The sequence below is a fragment of the Osmerus eperlanus genome, chromosome 7 (assembly GCF_963692335.1).
Source record: "Osmerus eperlanus chromosome 7, fOsmEpe2.1, whole genome shotgun sequence".
In the NCBI taxonomy this organism is placed as follows: domain Eukaryota; kingdom Metazoa; phylum Chordata; class Actinopteri; order Osmeriformes; family Osmeridae; genus Osmerus; species Osmerus eperlanus.
The window spans coordinates 17,312,530-17,333,938 of NC_085024.1; the positions used below are offsets into that span (position 1 = coordinate 17,312,530).

The 21,409-nt window shown below is 39.9% G+C and overlaps 3 protein-coding genes across 5 annotated transcripts; 1 reads left to right on the plus strand and 2 right to left on the minus strand.

Annotated features, from left to right (window-relative positions):
• Positions 1–141: 141 nt before the first annotated feature.
• Positions 142–4,259, minus strand: rab5ab (RAB5A, member RAS oncogene family, b). 2 transcript variants are annotated; one of them, XM_062465364.1, is made up of 6 exons: positions 4,112–4,259; positions 3,010–3,230; positions 2,603–2,754; positions 2,042–2,164; positions 1,800–1,893; positions 142–1,644 (listed from the first exon to the last, which is right to left on the minus strand). In XM_062465364.1, the coding sequence occupies exons 2-6, from the start codon at positions 3,173–3,175 to the stop codon at positions 1,529–1,531; spliced, it is 651 nt and encodes a 216-aa protein (XP_062321348.1). In that variant the 5' UTR covers positions 3,176–3,230; positions 4,112–4,259; the 3' UTR covers positions 142–1,528. The 2 variants fall into 2 exon arrangements, with proteins under 2 accessions (XP_062321348.1, XP_062321349.1); XM_062465365.1 differs by having other exon boundaries at positions 3,010–3,186; positions 4,112–4,241.
• Positions 4,260–4,637: 378 nt separating this feature from the next.
• efhb (EF-hand domain family, member B) lies at positions 4,638–14,194 on the plus strand. The gene is made up of 13 exons (XM_062465368.1): positions 4,638–4,910; positions 5,087–5,149; positions 8,311–8,454; positions 8,554–8,731; positions 8,868–8,978; positions 9,113–9,238; positions 9,373–9,460; positions 9,624–9,691; positions 10,586–10,740; positions 11,028–11,235; positions 11,451–11,678; positions 11,903–12,084; positions 13,800–14,194. The coding sequence occupies exons 1-13, from the start codon at positions 4,842–4,844 to the stop codon at positions 13,956–13,958; spliced, it is 1,779 nt and encodes a 592-aa protein (XP_062321352.1). The 5' UTR covers positions 4,638–4,841; the 3' UTR covers positions 13,959–14,194.
• A 239-nt stretch (positions 14,195–14,433) lies between these two features.
• si:dkey-82o10.4 (uncharacterized protein LOC797793 homolog) lies at positions 14,434–18,693 on the minus strand. 2 transcript variants are annotated; one of them, XR_009930763.1, is made up of 6 exons: positions 17,965–18,693; positions 17,738–17,809; positions 17,488–17,614; positions 17,242–17,386; positions 14,762–15,096; positions 14,434–14,729 (listed from the first exon to the last, which is right to left on the minus strand). XR_009930763.1 is itself a non-coding variant. In XM_062465366.1 (5 exons), exons 1-5 carry the CDS (start codon positions 18,373–18,375, stop codon positions 15,006–15,008), a joined length of 846 nt encoding a protein of 281 aa, XP_062321350.1. In that variant the 5' UTR covers positions 18,376–18,693; the 3' UTR covers positions 14,434–15,005. The 2 variants fall into 2 exon arrangements, 1 of the variants encoding a protein (XP_062321350.1); XM_062465366.1 differs by having other exon boundaries at positions 14,434–15,096.
• Between the last annotated feature and the right edge of the window lie 2,716 nt (positions 18,694–21,409).

Below are 21,409 nucleotides of genomic sequence, written 5' to 3' on the forward strand. Positions count from 1 at the left end.
ATATTTATTAACTTGGACACATATTAATCAGTCCATCGCTATCACTGTTTTACATCCGTGAAATTGAGCAAAAAGACCGCCAATTAGTTTGATACCCAACTGCTTTTGGCGGTAGGCTATGTTAGCAAATCCAAGAGTTCATCAGTTTTATAAAATTTAATGGGCATTAACTACAATATAACAAACAATTGTGCAATGCAATAAAAGTCATATCTGACATAAAATGTAACAAAACACGGGGAGATGCTTTGATTTTGTTAACACTAGGTCTACATATATTTTAAAAGACCACCATTGATTATAATTTGACCAGTTTGTGATGAAGTTGCAAAACCTAGAGCACAATTGTCTGGAAAAGCTAACTTTTTCCAGGCAAGTTGTACTAGAAGAGGAAGAAGACAACATTGTCAACATCCTGTTATACAGTTATGAGAGAATATTCCACATGCTATGATGAAGTCAAACCTTATGTTGATCGTCTACTACGTCTACTACGGTACTCACCTGAAGGACACTAAATCTGACACCGGTTGATTGCTGAATAACAACAGTGAGTATGTGAAAACATTTACTCAAATGTACTACTAAATTGTTAAAGTTTTAGCAATTTATAACAATTTACAAAGGACTCTTCTGAGCACAACAGCCCATGGGTTTAAGACCATGGGTGTTCTCAATTATATTGTTTTTGCCGTCCTTTAAGTCCCAGAATCAATTACTGGTTGGATGTTGAATGTTGCGGTCTGACAAAGTACTTCCCATGATGCGAAAGTCAGTAAAAGATTAGACTTTATCATCCAGTCCAATCACAAACCCCCCGAAGAATCCTGTTCAACAGGTTGCTGTGGGTAGATGTGTAAAGTCGCTTGGTGTTCCTGCCAAACTGCTTAGCAGATGATGTTGTTTTTGCAGAAGATGCAAGGAGAAGGAATGCTCGGTTGGAATGAGTCCTTGCTTGACACTGCACTTGTCACAACACAGCACAAACAGTCAAAGCCTTCAGGCAGGTCATTATGGGATAATTTGGTTTCTTTTAGTTGGAAGAAAACTAAACCCACAAACAAAATGTATCAGAGGCTAATCAAATACAACTTCCTTTCCACCCACTCCACTTAATTCTGTCAAATAACAAGTTAAGTTACACCTTTGCTTTAGGGAATCAGCCCTGAGCACACACCCTTTATACATTACACACACACTCAAAAGTTGCTCATTCTTTCAAAAGAGGTTAGTCCTCAAACTGAACTAAGTTAAAAATGTTTTAGGCCTTGTAGTGATACATGCATCAATTATACTGGTACACACTTTAAAAAAAGAAAAGAAAAAAATAAAGTAAAAAAAAAAAATAGACAAAGATTGTATTAGAAATGCAGCTATACAGAGTCTTTTAACTATTCCAGGGGAGTGAGGTGGAGAAGTGGAAGGTCTGTTGTCTGGAAGGGGACTTCCATATCCAGATGTTAAGAGTTAGAAGGGAGAAGAAGTAGAAGGGAGGTGCTTGTCAAGAGGGTGGGGCCTGGGGGCTGAGTTAGTTGCTGCAGCATGGACGGCTGGTGGGCTGTGCTGTCTCAGTCAGGTCCACTCCCCTGTTCCGCCCACTGCTAGTTCCGGCAGCCTGGGGCTCATTCTTGGGTAATTTCTTGGCTGCAAAAACAAAGATGAGACTTGGTTGTGTTGGAATGAAGTATCACAATAGTGTGTTGAGTTCAAAATTCATAATAAAATAAAATAAGTATATATATATATCAGATTCTACTCAGCTGGCAATTTGTGTTCCACTTTGATGGTAAAAGACTTACCAATGGCCATAAATATCTCATTAACATTCATAGAAGTCTTTGCTGATGTTTCCATGAAAAGCAAACTGTTATCATCTGCATATGACTGTGCATCCTGTGAAGCAAACAAGTACAACCCCAAGGTGACAATTCAGACATTTCAATGAACCCAGTCATTTTGTATGACTTTCTATTACTATGTTAGAAAACAGACATGTCAATGTGGCATAGCATGTCAACACAGCAAATTTACTGGCACAAACCTGAAAGTCCAATGCCCTTTTGTTCGCCAGGTCAGCCTTGTTCCCAGCCAAGGCTATTACAATATTTGGACTGGCTTGTCTCTGCAGCTCTTTCACCCAGTTCTTAGCTCGTGCAAAAGACTCCTGGCAAACAGAAAGGAATCAGGGTATGACATTTCTACATAAATAACAAGCTTCATATGAAGGAGGCACACAACAAGACCCTCCCCCTCCAATACCACGTTTCGTTTCTGGACTTTCATTTTCAAATTTCATGGTATGGTCTCATTATACGAGAACACTAATGACAATAAGTGTTTCCTAATCGCTAGCAAACTTGTCTCATTGATAGTGAATAAATTACTGTAGGCCACACAACCTGGTCATACCATTCTGTGCTTGAATTTTTTTTTAAATTGTTTTTCTTTTTAGCACACAGAACAAAGTGCATCATTACCTAATTAAGTAAATTAGATCAGGTGAGGAAGGTGTCATAATAAAGAGAGAGAAGAGTCATAACAGTGCTACTTTTGTATTTAGGACAGATTGCAAGCTGGATGAAACATGCCGAGGCTGACTCACCTCGTTTGTGATGTCATAGACCACTATGGCCGCCTGGGCACCTCTGTAGTACATTGGTGCCAGACTGTGGTAGCGTTCCTGACCAGCTGTGTCCCAAATCTCAAACTTGACCGTTGTGTCATCCAAACATACTGTCTGAGTCAGAAAGGCAGCTACAGAACAATAAAATCATCAGCATTTACAAAAAAGTGTCGGTGCGACAAAAACAACCTGCACTGGCCTTGTTGCAAGAGTTCAACCTGGTATTCATCAGAACTGTGGTCAAGAATTACATTTGTTAGACAGGTGCAGTATATTTCAATAATCAACTCATGAAACAACAGAAAGTCAAATACATGATATGAACACACATTATTTTGAAAACCCACTCTGAAGAATGCAGACATCTAGCCTACAAGTTAACATACCGCCAATTGTGCTCTCTTGGAATTCATGAAATTGGCCCTTAACAAAGCGCAGGACCAGACTGGACTTTCCCACTGCAGACTCTCCTAAGAGCACTAGCTTGAACTGGCAGATCTTGTTGCCTGCGTTGGGCCCATTGGGTCGTGTTGCTCCACCTTTACTTGCCATGTCCTACGTGCCTATCTCAATTGCAGAAGTATTGTTTGAGTTATCACTCCAAAACCTATTCAAAAGGAAGAGCACATTATTACCTGGCCTATATAATACTGAAATGGCCAACGACGTGCCCTGCAATCTAAATAACTACAATGCAAATTAGCTTTGACACATAGCTAACTTTTGTAATGGAGGCTGTAGACATTATCTTGAATAAGAGTACAAGTAAACACAAGCTTGTCAAGCCAAAAATACTGTGAAGTGGGTTGAAATCGTGTTACGTCACAGTCTTGACCACAGATAGCCTGACCACTGTTGATTGGCTCATATTAGCTGACTAGCTAGCTAGGTACAGGTAAACAAACTAGCTAACAGAAGCAGGGCGGCTAAAATTGGCAGGCGAAAACTGAGTCTGGATGGCTTGTTTTTAGCTCGCTAGCTCCAACTAGGTATATGTAGCATCAAGCTTAAGCTAGTTAGCTAACGTGATATAGAGCTATAGGTTGGGAAAGCACATTACTTGCAAGCCAACTACCTAGCTAGTTATATAGGCAGTTCTTAACTTAGATATTTACTATAAATTGAGACAAGTTAGCAAGCTAACAATACCAAGACATCAGACGATCTTACGTCGTTAGCCAACTAGCTAGCTAGACTACTATTGGAAATGTCGTTGACATAAGCTTGCTAGCACTAGCTACATGTATTGCATATCGCAGCCTCATCTACCCATAAACGCATTCTAATGGAACAATACATCAGTTTCAATGTATACATGTAAACACAACCGGGTAGCAGTATAGTTAGCTAGCTAGTAGTTAGCATGAACACTTGATTGGGTAATGCTAAAACATAACAAAAAAGAACGTTCGGCCTAAGGGGAAATTAGCCTAGTTTTCAAACCTACACTTCTGACCACAAGTCAGCTTCCTAGATAATGTTACACACCTTATTTCCAAATGAAGGAAAATTTCCCTCTGATGAATATTTGCGACACTTCAATGTCTATCCAACAAGAGCAAATTCATAAGGCTGGTTGTCCCTTCCCACTTCTGTCAACTTCCCCTTGGCCTGGCATTGTACGGTGGATGACAGATCGTACGACTGGAATTGACATTTGCGTAATGGAAACAACCAATCACTCACTTATTTATTGTCCCTAATTTGTGCGATTATTGTCATAATTTTAAAAATGATTAGCCACCTGTACACATCTCAATTATGTATAATGGAAAAGGTGTATAAAAAAAGGTATTCAGGGGAATTTTGATTGTTCTTCCAATTGAGTCTTTTAACACACTTTTAACACACATATTTCGGAAGTCAGAAACAGTATACGTTTTGTGATTAATACATTTAATATAATAAAATGTATAAACAGGCCTATGGCGCACAGCTCTGCGTTCTTTTGTTCTGTGAGAATAAGAATTAAAGTAATTTTCCCGCCACAGTTGAATTCACCTGGATTATTTTAACTCATTGGTTTCCAAGCGCCTGTTGCCATAGAACTACAGTGGAGATAAACATAACATTACAACTATGTCTGATGGCCAGAATGTGTTAGCTAGTTAGCTAGCATAGCACTAAAGAAGTTTAACATTTGTTCGGACAATTGTGCTCTAATCCAATGGAAACATAACACAAACGTTTTTTAATGTAGGATTAGGAATGCAACAAAATGACTTTAATTGAAAGGAATGTAACCCACAACTGTAAATACACTGATAGATTCCCCGGCATACCAACGGTAAGCTAACGTTACTAAAACTGAGACTAGTACCTAGCAAGTCTAGCTAAATTGCATGCACTGGTGACGGTCAGAAAAATTCACTACTGTTATCTCTAACGACACTATGCCAGTGCAATACTAATTGAGACAATCATGTCTTCTGTCCACTGCTTTGCATTCTTATCTCGCCTTAGGCAGGAAAAGTAATACCTACAAGTGACAGAGCAAAAACCTGCTTACAGGAGATAACACTAAGGGTAAGTCACTCACACACAAGTCATAATCACACACCTTCTTTAGCTCTAGTACAGTACATATAAACAGCTCTACTAGTACAGTACATTTAAACACAAACTCTCTTGGCTGATTATTTAACATTATTAGCCATTCTAATTGGCATGTCAGAGTTAGTAGGGGGTGCATTAAGCCTTCCATGAAATGCACCCCCCTCTTTTGTCTGTTCTGTATATCCCAGCATCAAATGATTCTTACTGTACACTGAGGGGACTAGTATGTGTAACCAGAGTATGTTTCAAGCATGTGACACTTTCCTAGTCAGAGTTAGCAGGGGTTGCATTTCGTGGCAAGAAGGAATACAACAAGCCTGCCATGAAATGCACCCCCTCTATTGTCTGTTCTGTATATCCCAGCAACAAATGATTCTTACTGTACACTGAGGACTAATATGAGTAACCAGAGCAAGTTTCAGGCATGTAACACACAAAGGCATGCGATTGTAATGCAGTTAGCCTGCGCGTAGGGGCTATTCAGACAGGTCGAAAACAACAGCCTTCTGATCCAGAATATCAGCTGTCCTGAAAACGGACCAAAGGTTCACATGCCTATAGCCTACAAAAGACAAGTACTAAAACCTCTATGCATCAAAATCAAAAGAAATGTTCTCACCATCAAATCCTTTTTTAATATAGGAAAATATTACTCTTATTGTTTAAGTCAATGAAATAAATTAAAAAATAAAACATAATAATCCCCCACCTACCATGGACTATACTGTTTTCAGACCTGTCCAGCCTATACATACACATGTATTGGTATTAAATGTATGCTATTAAATGTACATAATGTTGGGGTAGAAGGGAAAAAACGTATGTGGGGGAGAGCATTTCACATGGCAGGCCTTGTTTTCCATTTGATGTAAATACAATGCACCCCCGGCTAACTCTGACTAGGAAAGTGTTACATGCCTGAAACGTACTCTGGTTACTCATACTAGTCCCCTCAGTGTACAGTAAGAATCATTTGATGCTGGGATATACAGAACAGACATTAGAGGGGGGTGCATTTCATGGCAGGCTTGTATTCCATCTTTCCACGAAATGCACCCCCTGCTAACTCTGACTAGGAAAGTGTTACATGCCAGAAACTTACTCTGGTTACTAATACTACTTCCCTCAGTGTATAGTAAGAATCATTTGATGCTGGGATATACAGAACAGACATTAGAGGGGGTGCATTTCATGGCAGGATTGTATTCCACCTTTCCACGAAATGCACCCCCTGCTAACTCTGACTAGGAAAGTGTTACATGCCTGAAACTTACTCTGGTTACTCATACTAGTCCACTCAGTGTACAGTAAGAATCATTTGATACTGGGATATACAAAACAGACAATAGAGGGGGTGCATTTTATGGCAGGCTTGTTGTATTCCTTCTTGCCACAAAATGCACCCCCTGCTAACTCTGACTAGGAAAGTGTTACATCCCTGAAACTTACTCTGGTTACTCATACTAGTCCCTTCAGTGTACAGTAAGAATCATTTGATGCTGGGATATACAGGACAGACATTAGAGGGGGGTGCATTTCATGGCAGGATTGTATTCCATCTTTCCACGAAATGCACCCCCTGCTAACTCTGACTAGGAAAGTGTTACATGCCTGAAACTTACTCTGGTTACTCATACTAGTCCACTCAGTGTACAGTAAGAATCATTTGATACTGGGATACACAAAACAGACAATAGAGGGGGTGCATTTTATGGCAGGCTTGTTGTATTCCTTCTTGCACAAAATGCACCCCCTGTTAACTCTGACTAGGAAAGTGTTACATGCCTGAAACTTACTCTGGTTACTCATACTAGTCCCGTCAGTGTACAGTAAGAATCATTTGATGCTGGGATATACAGAACAGACATTAGAGGGGGGTGCATTTCATGGCAGGCTTGTATTCCATCTTTCCACGAAATGCACCCCCTGCTAACTCTGACTAGGAAAGTGTTACATGCCAGAAACTTACTCTGGTTACTAATACTACTTCCCTCAGTGTACAGTAAGAATCATTTGATGCTGGGATATACAGAACAGACATTAGAGGGGGGTGCATTTCATGGCAGGGTTATATTCCATCTTTCCACGAAATGCACCCCCTGCTAACTCTGACTAGGAAAGTGTTACATGCCAGAAACTTACTCTGGTTACTAATACTACTTCCCTCAGTGTATAGTAAGAATCATTTGATGCTGGGATATACAGAACAGACATTAGAGGGGGGTGCATTTCATGGCAGGATTGTATTCCATCTTTCCACGAAATGCACCCCCTGCTAACTCTGACTAGGAAAGTGTTACATGCCTGAAACTTACTCTGGTTACTCATACTAGTCCACTCAGTGTACAGTAAGAATCATTTGATACTGGGATATACAAAACAGACAATAGAGGGGGTGCATTTTATGGCAGGCTTGTTGTATTCCTTCTTGCCACAAAATGCACCCCCTGCTAACTCTGACTAGGAAAGTGTTACATGCCTGAAACTTACTCTGGTTACTCATACTAGTCCCCTCAGTGTACATTAAGAATCATTTGATGCTGGGATATACAGAACAGACATTAGAGGGGGGTGCATTTCATGGCAGGCTTGTATTCCATCTTTCCACGAAATGCACCCCCTGCTAACTCTGACTAGGAAAGTGTTACATGCCTGAAACTTACTCTGGTTACTCATACTGGTCCCCTCAGTGTGCAGTAAGAATCATTTGATGCTGGGATATACAAAACAGACAATAGAGGGGGTGCATTTCATGGCAGGCTTGTTGTATTCCTTCTTGCCACAAAATGCACCCCCTGCTAACTCTGACTAGGAAAGTGTTACGTGCCTGAAACTTATTATGGTTACTCATACTAGTCCCCTTAATGTACAGTAAGAATCATTTGATGCTGGGATATACAGAACAGACAATAGAGGGGGTGCATTAATGGCAGGCTTGTATTCCTTCTTGCCAGGAAATGCACCATATTTTTTGTACTTTGAATTAATTTGGAGACAGTTTGCCTAACTCTGAATAACATCTTGGTATTTTGAGCTCAATATCTATTTACATTTTCATGAAACAAAATGGAAAATAAGGGAGAGTGAACATATAATATCAACATATGGTATAAACTTTTTCCCTCCTCCAGCCAACTACCCCACCTGTGGTACGAAAATTTCTTAACACCACCAGACCAGGTGTGGGATCTATCCGGGTATTTCATGGACGAGCCAACGAACCAGACATTGCCAGCAATATTGTCCATGGACTCTGCACTAAAACGTCTGCTTCAGTGAGTAGTCAAAGAGGACAAAATATAAATGCGTAGGCGGCCACCTTAACTGAAAAGTACTGCGGGAAACCCTGAGGTTATATTTGTTGTTATTCCCAGGGTGGAACAGTTATCAACCCACCACCGAAGACCATCTTCCAGCAGAAGTTACACCGGTTCCGTGAAGATGTCTATGCTACCAGACAGAAGGCTCCTCTGGGCAAGTCACATGATCAGAGACCTGGACTTCCTTATGGCATAAACACAGACAAAACATTTGGCATGAAATTGTTTAAAGGTGAGTCAAATTCTATATATTTTTCATCTAATTTGTTTGTCACATTAAGAAAGGTTTGCCAGACTTTATGACCCAACGAGTCCCATGCCATGAGTTCAGCATGAATGTTGTCATTTATTCCTGTGAATACATCCAGGCATGGCAGCTGACGAGTTAATCAACCCTCCTAAACCATCACACCAAGTGGAGAGAGAAGCTCAAGAGGGACACAATTCGTATGTCCGTTCCCACAATGCCTATTTTGTTGGTAAGTTGCTGTGTATTTCTCTGTGTCTTTATGGTTCACTAACTAATGTCAGATAAAACAATTAGTCTACAGCTCATGAATTCATCTCTTAACACTCGTTTATCTGACTGTAACAAAATAATAATGCGTTCAAGGTGAGCGTGTTGACAGGAATTACAATTGGAGTCGCATTAGCAAAGACAGTAGATTTGGAGTATCCACTCCGCACTACAACAATGGACGCAATGTCTTGAGATCACTTAACTGGTCGTGTGACACAGAGAAGTAAGTAAGCTTTCCTTCTTTATCATGGTTAACATCTGATCTTATAATTATATGACCTTCATTGTCTCACAGCTTGACGTTGCATAAGCTTTGCCAAAAGTAACATCTAGCAAAAATAACATCTAACTTCCCATGCATCACAGTGCAAAGATGGTTTCCAAGATATGTGATGACTTCAGAGAAAAGACACAGTCACAAATTGGAAAAGTGCATGACCCGTGAGTATATACAGTATATACTGTAAATAAACAGTATTCATGTGTGTGTGCTCTTCAAATGTTGACATTGGCCTCACTATGTTCAGTATCTGCCAGTATCACTTTCTAACATATAGCACATTGTACTGTACCTTTATCAAAAACTGTGGTTTGGTACTTACAGGATAGCAGACACCCTGAAAGTTCCACCAAATCATACATTTGGAATCTTGCTGCCCCCTGATACTTTTGGTGAGAAAAGTGTATTTCTAAACATCACACGGTTTATTTGATTGTATTTAATCTACAAGCAGAGTATCTCATTGAGAAAAATATATCTTATGCAAGTGAGCCCTGCAAACAAGTAACAAGTAGATGTTCAATAATACGTACATTTAGTACAATGAAAGTAAGTAAAGTAAAGTAACTTACAATTCAAACAAATAATGTAAGCAGAAGTAACTCATAAACATCTGAATAAAACTCATTCACAATTGTTTTTACTTGCTTATGGCAGTCTGTCTGTATAAGAAATACAAACTTTATAAGTTCGGAATTGATTTGGGGGACCTCAGGAGTTAGTGGGTCATGAGTCAGAATCTTTTTCTGCAGGGCCTTGTACGTTTTGGTTACAACACAATGGATTAATGTTATTGAAAAAGGGGACTCAAGTAGTTTAGAATTATGTATATTGACAGGGTATAGACACATCATCTTTGGCAGTATGGTTCTGCTTCACAATGGAATCCCAAATGGAGAGTTGATCTCAACAACAGTGACAGAGAGCTTTGATGTCCTCCTAACAGACTGAACCAACGTTAGGTTGGTGGAAGGAACAACAAAAAATGTAGAACATTTGTGACTTATTTAGCAGGAATGTCAGAGCAGCATGCGAGTTCCTGCTATAAAATATGCTGCCTTTCCAATGTTGGTGATGGGAAGGAGAGAGATGTTCACAATTTAATAGCGCTATTTCCATATCACGCAATATGCCCTTTGGAGCTTCCTGCCTGAAACAACTTCACCCATTTAAGTTCAAAATGCTAGATTAAACTGAAAGGGATAAATGTAAAGTCTTTATTTTCTTAATTAAAAATAAATTAAGTTAAGTTACATTAATTACATTAATTGGACATTTCTACACAGGTGCAGGTGACCTGATCCACTCCGCTTCCCAAACTGAGTACCTCAGAGGCACAGACAGACAGCGTGCCCTCGTCAGTGCTGTGCGCCAGCACCTTAAGAAGGCCAACTTCCACAACTTTAACTCTTTGCTACATGCCTTCAGACATTATGATAAGGTCAATCACAGTCAAGACACAATAGGATGTTTAATGGACAGCAAGTTGACAGGAAGACATATCCTAATGTCAAGTATATGTAACTGTTATTGGAACATTCAAAATATGTAACGACACATGACTATTGAATTATGTGTGATATAGAGGCAGTATTAAACATAAGAAGCAAACTATCTGTTACAGATGTTTCAAATGTATTTTTATAGATTGTTTTGTATTTTGTACAAATGTAAAGTATAAGATATGTATTAGTAGGCAGTAAAGGTCTGACAATGTTTTTTCTACAGAAAGGCCAGGGTATGATTGACAAAAAAGACCTCTGGGATGTTTGTCGTCAGTTTAACCTGGACTTGAGTGGAACGGTACTGGACAGTCTGATGGACTATTGTGATTTGGACAAAGATGGACACATAAACTTTCTTGAGTTTGCCAATTTCCTAAACTGGAAAGACAAGATGCCCATCAACAAACTGGAGCAGCGTATTATAACCAGTGGTTAGTATGTTTGGTTGCCTTTGGTTGTCAGTACGTATACTGTTAAGGGCAGGGTAGGTCAGTTTTGCTAAACGAGCAGTTTTGGCTTGAGTTTGAAAGGACATAAAAAATGTCTTTTAGAGCATTGGTTTTATTGATTGCTATCAGGATCTTAAGTTTATTTCAGAAAATATGACGAGTATTTATTTATCTTTCAATCAAACCCACTCTTCCAGAGCGTCGAACCAGCACAGCTCCAGCCAACATGCAGAGAATTTCTTTCTCAGACCAAAAGGAACCTGCTGTGTCAAAGGCTCTGGTCAGACCTGATGACCTGGAGCCAGCAGAGGTGACTAGCACACTCAAGACCCCCAAAACCCTGAGCCGTTCCAGGGAGGCCCAGGACCACTTCGTCAAGTCCAGCTCCACGATTCAGGCAGTGGTGGGAAGTCACCCTCCAACTGGTGAGTTGGAGACATGCTACATGTAGAAAACAAGGATTGATAGGAAATACGTTTAGTTTGAAAAGCTATTTTAATCTATGAAACAAATTAAAAAGAAAAAAAAGGTATAAACATTTACTGTTGAGATTTGAGCCATATCGGTAATTAGTAACATTTACACCACTCATCATTTACCACTTATTGTTAGATAGATTTTTGAGAGGCGGTGACATCTTTCTCTGCAGACTACCGTCCGTATGGGATTCCTACTGTGCGTACTGATCTGGCTGCCCCTCGGATCAAGCGTGTTAGCGACCATACGAACTACGGAGATGGGGCCACAGCCTATGAACTACTCTATCCCACACTGCTCTCTCTCAGGGGAGTGTATGAGGAACACTTATTCTGCCCCCGCACCAAGGAAGAGGTTAGCAATGCCCTGAGATGCACTTTTAAGTAAAGAGTAGTTTTACAGTGAAGAAGAGCACATGTCCATGATCCCAAACTGCTCCACGTCCATTTTATAAAATGTTCACTAAAAAGCACTAAGGGTACGACCATGCTCCCGTGCAGCCTGTAATGCTCCGGGCATTTCATATGTTTCATGCTACCTCAGATGCGTTTGCGTAGATTCCGCAAAGTTTGCGATGGAGTAGGCGTTGCAAGTTATGGGTGTGTTGGGAGGAAGAACAGCGCATTAATGCAGTGCCACCGCTCCTCCCAAATGGTAAATGTATTTATTTGGTCATTTCCGATTTCCGCGAGAGGTTATGTCACTCACGTCTACTCAGCAAACAGTTATTTTACAAAATGTGTAACTTACCAGAGGAAAGGCAAGACGTGGCTGATAGGAGACAGTGATTATCCATAAAAGACCTGGTTCATCATGCCATACTGTTCAATAGTCCTCACCTCTCAGACACAACACGCCTTCCATCAGTGCAAGGTCCCGAGTTGTAATAGAAATAATATTAGGCTGAATGCTTGTCCACTCGGGGAGCACAATACAGTCATCAAAAATCCAGTGCTTCCTTGTGAAATGTTGCATTCTGCGCAATATTGCCATAACTAATGAATGCCACTTGGAAACAAAAAAAAAAGAAGACACTGCAGGGCTGAATAGGCACATGATGGAGAGCCAAATGAGCCGGTAGCAAACAACCTGGGAATTGCACCCACAACACAAGCAAATAGGGACCATTAAGAAATGCTGTTTCCTACTTGGTGTGAATGCCCATAGAAGTCATAACCAGAAAAGCATGTAGGCTCTGAGCCTCACAAACATTTGGAACAGTTGATTCACATAGAATCCGTTCTGTCAAGTTAACGTCAAAACACTTATTAACATCAAACAGTAATACGACAATCTTTAAATTAACGTTGTTGTTCTCTCCCACGGAGATTGTGGTGCCATGTTTGATTTTAAGTATTTTAATCATTAAGGCAGATATAATACAAATCTTATAAGTTGAAGACTTTTTAATACAATTATCGGTGGTACAGGGAATATAAGGAATATATTATTTGTACAGTTCCTGAGGTACTAGACTCTTCTCCGCTTTCCCCTAACTAACTGAGGTGATGGTATCTAGCTTTGTATTGCTCAATTGCTCCGGGGTTCTTGAGACCCAAGACTAAGATGCTCTGCCAGTCACTACTACTTCCTCCCACGCGGTTCTAGATGTAGCAATCCTTTGGGGATGTTGAGCAACTCCATAAATCGTATTTGTTCATCTTTCTGTGATGAAAAATCTCTTGATCTCGGCCTTGTAAATATGAGTATAGTCAGAAAACCCAATTGGTTATTGAGACAAGTCACATTACTCAATTATGCAATTATTTTACCCACAAGGTGGAGCCTGTCTCACCAACTTCTGGATTAGTGACTTGAGCAAGATACCAAAGCGAGTTAGACAACAGTGTTAAAGTAAGCTGGTACCCTGGAGCTTTAGACCCTACTCTAGAGCCTTTTCAGTTCCCTATTTTCAGCCTAAGTCAATTCTTGATGAGAAACAGTATGTTGAGTATTTCAATTAAAAAACTTCAACCAAATTCCTTTGTCCAGGGGTCAAACTAAAGAAAATTATGGTAAATACCATTGCATTAATTGTCAGCCCCTAACATCCTCAATTTCCTTTTCAGATTTCTAAGATTTTCCAAAACGTGGGCTTGAGTATTTCCAAGGAGACATTTGAAGAAGCATGGAAACTGGCGTCTATGAGACACCCCACTGGAGAAGTTTGTGTGGAGATCTTTCGGAATGTTTTAAAGGAAATTCCATCAACTCAAAGCATTGAGTAAATGTATTTATAAAGTATTTTTATTTTAAGGGTATATATTGTACTTTGTCAACTGGTATACCATTAAGTGTTCAATGGATTGTTTTGTTTTTTGTCTTTTAGACTGGTAAACAATTGCTTAAATGATTAATTATCAGTTGAGTTTTTAATTTCTGCCAGTGAGAATATTTGTATCTGCTTGTCGAACCATAAAGTGTTGAGCACAGTGTTGTCTAAGCCTTGGTCATATTTATTTTGTCATTCTTAGATTACATTTCCATACACAATTACTTTTTAATTCAATTAATCAACCTCATGCCAGTTTGTCAAAGCACACTTATCGGTGGCTTTTAAGAGCTCAACCGCCAAATACTTGCCGTCTCGCACACACAGACCAACAATATATGTAGATTGTGTTGATTACATTTACAACTGATTAATACAAAGTTCTGTTTCCCTCAAACAATGTCAGAACGGTAAGAACTATCAATACGGTATTTAGTTTGTGTGTAAACTTTTTTTAATTAAATGATTCTGATACCACTCATCAGGTTAAGGTCTGAACTACCATTTGTATACCGTGAAATGCTAACACCTTCCGCGAAATGTATACATTGACTTGACAATGAATAACAGTAGTTCATGCCAAGATGTGGACACATGTATGAAACAATGTGCACATATGCTGTAGACCAAACTACTGTAGATAATGGGGAAATAGCATTTCAAATAGAATAAGGCATCGATTGGTGTCAACATAACAGGTTTATGTTGAGCCAGTACTTCTTGGAGACTTTGAAGGATATTCCTAACAAATCAGGGGACAAGTCAGAGTCATGAGGTACCTTTATGTTTTAAGTTGTGGTTCTGTTTGTTTACAATAGATTAGTTAGCACTGTGTTCAACAAACAGCAGATCTATCTTTTGATATTATCCAGTCAGTGGATAATGTTTGGGGAGTTTTGAATATTTTCCACAGTGTGTACATGATATATAATTTCACCTTCCTTATAAACCAATAGTTTGATGATATATCTTAATAAAGATGCTCTTAAGGCTTGTCTAGTTATCACTCATTTAATGCTATTCCCCAGTCCCAGTGCCAGATGTTGGTGATGGTCCAGTTTGAATCTGCCCCCTTGGTCAGCTCCTGGTGGAACCTGGAAGTAAAGAGAATGAGACAGATTAGAAAATTAAAAACACACCCAAATCCATCTCATGTTGCAATGCTTCCTAGACTGCCTTGTATGTTCAATTCAAAAAGGTAAACTTTAGAGATCTGGAGAGAGTATTTTTACAATGACTTTAATAAAGTCAGTTTGTGCAAACACTTCTGCTTTGCACTGCCAAATACCTCAAACAATGGGTGAGCTAACTTGATGGGTATTAAGACATATATACCATACTTCCAAACAGGATTTCTCATCAGAAAGGAGAAGAGATTTGTCCTGCTAAGTAGGAAGTGGATTTATCTAATCTTTGTCTCTCCAGGAAATTTACATTTATGCATTTAGCAGACACTTTTATCCAAAGCGACTTCCAAGAGAGCTTTACAAAAGAGCATAGGTCACTGATCATAACAACGAGATATCCCCAAACATTGCGAGCAGCCAAAACATGAAGCATACATTGTGGAAAACCAAATAAGTGCCAAAGGGAAGAACCATAAGAGCATGCAGTTAAACAAGTTACAATTGAACAACATGAAACTCCCCACAAGAGTGCAAGAGTGTACCTGTAGAAAAAACAATCAACAGTAAAAATATTTCACAGCGAGTACAAGAATTTGAAACTGTTACAACTAACCAACAAGAGCAACAAGTCTCTCAATACGAGTCATTGTGATCCTGGAGGAAACTAGGGGGTCAGGTGGCTGAGCGGTTAGAGAATCGGGCTAGTAATCAGAAGGTCACTGGTTCGATTCCCGGCCGTGTCAAATGACGTTGTGTCCTTGGGCAAGGCACTTCACCCTACTTGCTTCGGGGGGAATGTCCCTGTACCTACTGTAAGTCGCTCTGGATAAGAGCGTCTGCTAAATGACTAAATGTAAATGTAACTAACATCAGGTCCAGCCAAGCATTCCTAAGTGCCGTTGTACTCCCGGAACAAGTGCGTCTTGAGCCTTTTCTTGAAGGTGGGGAGACAGTCAGTGTCCCTGACGGAGGTGGGGAGTTGATTCCACCATTGGGGGGCCAGACAGGAGAAGAGCTTGTGTTGGGACCGGGCGCTCTTGAGCGGTGGGACCACCAGACGGTTGTCAGAAGAAGACCGTAGGTGGGTGGGGGGGGGGTGTAAGGCTGGAGGAGAGACTTGATGTAGTCGGGTGCAGTCCCGTTCACCGCTCGGAAGGTCAGTACCAGAGTCTTGAATCTGATACGGGCCGTGATGGGAAGCCAGTGGAGGGAGATGAGGAGCGGGGTAACATGGGAGCGTCTGGGTAGATTGAAGACCAGACGGGCCGCCGCGTTCTGAATCCTCTGGAGAGGGCGGGTTGCGCATGCTGGGAGACCGGCGAGCAGCGAGTTGCAGTAGTCCAACTTTGAGAGGACAAGTGCTTGGACTAGCAGCTGGGTGGAATGCTCAGATAGGTATCTCCTAATCTTCCGGATGTTGTAGAGGGTGAATCTACACGACCGGGAGACCGCAGCAATGTGGGCCGTGAGGGAGAGCTCGTCATCCATGGTCACCCCGAGGTTCCTGGCAGAGGATGAAGGGGTCACCGTCGCCGATCCCAGGGTGATTGAAAGATCGTGGGAGATGGAGGGTTTGGTCGGGATGATGAGGAGTTCTGTTTTGGCGAGGTTCAGCTGGAGGTGGTGCTCAGTCATCCAGGCGGAGATGTCTGTGAGGCAGGCCTCGATCCTAGCTGAGATCCCCGGATCAAAATCGAGTGATTGATTCCCACCCTCTCAAAAAGGCATAGAGGAGTAGACTTCTCTTCACTGAACTATCCATAGTTCTACTTAAGTAAGTGCCCCACTCGCTTTCTTAAGGGATAACAACTTAGACTGCTATAATTGTATCAAATAGGCATAAACTGTCTCAGTACTGTTAATTACTATATTGTCTAGGAAATACAGGCCTGTGTGTGTCATATGCATGGATTCCTTATGGCAATGCATTTAAATACCTAGTTGCTTCGATAGTCCCTAAGAATGTATACAAACACTCAATATGTTGTTCTACTATTAATTGAAATATTTACAGTTATTCAAACACTTATTTCCAGAGCATCTACACATGTTTACGTGATTTAATTGAACTAAATGATTTATGTTTAGATGTTGGCAAGGTTCAAAGCTTACTCATAGACAGCTGTCACTATTTTCTGTGATTTGTCACTATCCTCTGTGGTAGCTATTTTGAAGATCTTTGTACTCTCTGGATCATCTGGAGCATTGGTTTTGGACAGGTACCAGAACCGCATCTCTATGACGCAGGATCTTCCACCTGGGAGGAACAAAGGTAAGCCTCACATTAGCTCACACATACATAAATACATACATATTCCCATAATAAGGTTAGAATGACTGAGTTATAAATAACCATACCACGTTTATCAAAGACAACACACACATCCTCTGGAAGCAGAAATAAAATGTCATCTAAAGAGATAGCCAGTTGTTGTCTCTGAGCTTCTGATAGGGTCTTGCACTTCTTCTCGACATAGTCCACTGTCTAAAACAACATATGTACTTGGTTATGTCGCATAGGGTATCAGAAAATGTAGGTGAAGGAACAAATATATAAGGACAAATATATTAACATCTAGACATGTGTGGAGGATATAAAGGAGGGTACCTCATTGGACACCACACCCCTTAGTTCCTCAAAGTTGCCAGTGGACATCATGTTGGAGACATGGACCAATGCCTGAAACAAAGACCGAGTCAGTCAGGTTTAGTACATTTTGGCCCATAAAACAGTATCCTATAAGCCATAATATTGTACCAATTAATCTAGGTTCCCAGAAACTATGATAATGGTGTTATCAAATGAAACAGATTTAAGCATATTTCATTGGTTACCTGCTTCACTCCATTGTCAAAATCCACAGTGGTAAGGCCCAATTCAAAAACAAGTTCTATTAAGATAATGAATAATTTATTTATGATCCACGTAATTGGATCTGGACTCCCAACCACTGAGATGGTTGGATGCCCCTTTGTGCTCTTCCGGTCATTGTCGCTCGTGCAGTAATGTCTGTAATTCTGAAAAGCGAAATGCGTACTCTGTCGTCTCAGTTCATACAAGCCGCAATTAAATGAGACTGGATCTCTGACCAGGGGACGTGTACTCCACAGACTAAACATACATGCCTCCGTACAACACTGCGACCGCTTAGGTGAATGCTTTTTCCAAGGGCAGGCAAAGCACTGACGCGTTGCAATTCCTCCGAGTTGACGGTATGTAGCAAAACTCGTAATTCGTTGCATCATGCACCAGAAAATAGTAAACACAATAGTAGATGTTGCATTTTGAATTTAAAAGCAGAGCACAACGGCTACTCTCAAGAAGGAGCTCTTCCGGCTACCTTATGCAACTATCCCATGCTGTACCCATAATGCTTATGGTAAAATCCAAAACAACGGGGTTTATTACAAATATCCAGTAGAGGGAGCTAAGCGTCCACTTGTTAGCCAGAAGATGTACTGCACCATGTATTAACGTATCTAGACTTGGTGGGTATGTACATTTCTGCTCTGTAAAGTGGACGCTTGCATAATGTATCATAAATGTTGAATATTATGTTTAATATACAATTAGCATTTAGTCAATCGAATTGGTTCTGTCTCAATTAGAAAATCAAATGTTGGAGAAAATATGTGTCTACTGCGCCCTACGTCTGTTACATTACCTGACTAGATTAGGCTACTTCAAAAAGTGATGGGGTGTGTGCAAGTATGCGTGCACGCGCTTCACAGCATAGTTGGCCAAATGTTTTCAAATAGTTTCTACAGATTTTCAGCAACTCCCCACACAGGTGCACAAAATCATTGTCTCAAATTCAAAAATTTGATCAGTAGACCAAAACATCATTACATTCCCGCTGTTCTTGATGATTACAGGTCAGAGCGTTTGTGCACGCTTGGTATTTCGTTTTCTGTTTAGTGCTCAGACGAATGATGATAATGTATTCTAGCACGAGATAATAGTCTCACGCATGAAAACAAGCCGAGAGAGAGACACCTGCGCTCGTCCCCGCCCCTTAAAGTTCTGTAACTAATTTTATTGATAAATAATTGCTAGCGCAGTACTTGATTATTGAGATTGCGTTCAGATATGGAAACCTTCCTAAGATGTATTATAGTAATTAACAATGTCAGTTGGGGATGCTTTTACATCTGTGAGTTGAATGGTGCAGAATATTAAAATTGTTGTCTTCAATGCATTATTCAGTCTTGATTGCTGCTCAGTGAATCTTTCATTTGAAAATTGAAAAAGTAAAGTAAGTAAGAAGAAACAGAAATAACAACATCTAAATTACATTTTAATAATCCCTCAAAACACACAACCTACCACCTTTTTTGTACTGCGTCTGGGTGGTCTTCCCTTGACATGCCACTAAAAGGCACTGTTGCCCACACAAGAGAACTCATGTCTGGGATCATTAGAAATCATCCATCACTCATTCATCAAGTGGAAAGGCAGGACTGCCATTTTAAATAGCCTACTCAAATTGAGATTGTTTAAGTAACTGGAAACACTGAATGAATTTGTACTTAGGGCAAAAACTGAAAAAGAGAGTATCTAACTTTTCATGAAGTAACATTTTATTATTTATTTATTTACTCCTGGTCCATTATGGAAATGCATCTTCATACAGGCTCTGGAGCATCTTTATATTAAAAGTTAGGAATCATATAATCATTAACTTAAACATTCCCCATCCACTTCCTAAATTGAATGCCCTGATAGTCAGACCTAGTATAAAAGTAGTTCTTCCATGAACAGAACTACCTATTTGTGATTTATACAACACTTAACTTGTTTTTGTATGCTCAATGGGCAGGTAGTCCATTGCATAAAATCTGTTTATAGGCAAACAGCCACAGAAAAAAAGGCACAGGTGGGGAAAAAAACTCAATATAGGAAAAAGAAACCTATATGTAAATGTCACTTTGGACGCTGTTTTACTAAACTAAAAACTAAAGTCTAGATTATTTTCAGTATCAAGATATATGACTAGTAATCAAGATTCAGCGTGAAGGTATCTTTTCATTTTAGGCACAGATAAATTAAGAAATTAAAGCAAATGCTTTAAGTAATAGTTCCTGATTTCTTCCCTCACAAATTATTTTTCTACTTGTTTTTGTATCTATGCATAAATAAAAAAAATCTGCTGAAATTTATTATTCATCTGAGATGTGATTAATATGCAAAATTATGCAAATTAAGATGCAATTAGTCTCCAATTCTCTAGTGGAATTTTCCATTATAATTTAATACAAAGTAACAGAGTAATTGGTGTCACGTGTAATTATGGTTACTCAAGTGTACTTTTAGGCATGCAAATCATGTGCTATATGTTGGTAATCCTATGCAAATGTACCATGTGGTGCTTTAACAAGTTTGTAAAAATGACAGTGGCATGAGATCCAATGGTGCAAACAGAAAGGTAGACCCTCCAATGCTCATTACTTTATTATGAAAGGTTATTATTGGTGTTGGCTTGTAAGTATTTGCTGAAAGTCAAGTCCCTGAAAGTGTGACCAAAATACTGTGAATGTAGAGCATATTGAAGTTCACGGAAACCTTTTACTTCCACCCAGGACCATCTTAGAATAAGAGTTGGAAAAACAGACAAGTCACAAAGGGACACTGTTAAAGTTTTCAGTATAGTTACCAAGACACAAACATGCTGAATAGGCTGTGGACAATACCTACATGGTATGTTTTGGTATTTCTATCACTATTATGACCTAAAAGATTTCACAATCAATTCAACAAGACACACATAAGATAAATCCCACCGTAGAGGGTGACAGACTTTCCAGTGGTAGTCTACACTAAGCGGAAGAAAGTGATTATGTAATTGATATCTATTTAGATTGAGTGGAAGTCCTTTAATGCTTCTCGGGAAATGCCTTTCAGGGAGCAATTCCTTCTTGGGAGGCAAATTGATTTTAAATTGTTACATGGCTGGTTACATGTCCTGACATCTCGCTTTGAACTCTCTCTCTTTCTCTCTCCCTTTCTCTTTTTCTCTCTCTTTGTCTGTCGCTCTCTCTTTCACACACACACACACACACACACAAAAACACACACACACAAACTCACTCTATCTTTCTCTCTTTCTCTGCTATCTGTCTTGTTCATGATCATTGCTCTGAACAAAGACATCCTCCCCACTCTCCCCTCCGCTCTCTCCACCTCCACCCTGGGTGCCTGCCTGCCTGCTTGCGCACAACTCTCTCAAAGAACATAATCCCCAACAAAATGACAGCACAAAGGAAACTTGAGCTCAATCCT

Coding starts and splice junctions, on each gene's coding strand:
- rab5ab (XM_062465364.1), bottom strand. CDS start 3,175: ATGGCAAGTAAAGGTGGAGCAACACGACCCAATGGGCCCAACGCAGGC. Junction 2,165..2,602: donor TCTATGACATCACAAACGAG/GTGAGTCAGCCT, acceptor TCTGTTTGCCAG/GAGTCTTTTGCACGAGCTAA. Junction 1,645..1,799: donor TGAGATATTTATGGCCATTG/GTAAGTCTTTTA, acceptor TTGTTTTTGCAG/CCAAGAAATTACCCAAGAAT.
- efhb (XM_062465368.1), top strand. CDS start 4,842: ATGACTTTAATTGAAAGGAATGTAACCCACAACTGTAAATACACTGAT. Junction 5,150..8,310: donor TACAGGAGATAACACTAAGG/GTAAGTCACTCA, acceptor TCCCTCCTCCAG/CCAACTACCCCACCTGTGGT. Junction 11,236..11,450: donor GCAGCGTATTATAACCAGTG/GTTAGTATGTTT, acceptor CCACTCTTCCAG/AGCGTCGAACCAGCACAGCT.
- si:dkey-82o10.4 (XM_062465366.1), bottom strand. CDS start 18,375: ATGATGCAACGAATTACGAGTTTTGCTACATACCGTCAACTCGGAGGA. Junction 17,615..17,737: donor GGGGTGTGGTGTCCAATGAG/GTACCCTCCTTT, acceptor ATGTTGTTTTAG/ACAGTGGACTATGTCGAGAA. Junction 15,097..17,241: donor ATAGTGACAGCTGTCTATGA/GTAAGCTTTGAA, acceptor CTTTACTTCCAG/GTTCCACCAGGAGCTGACCA.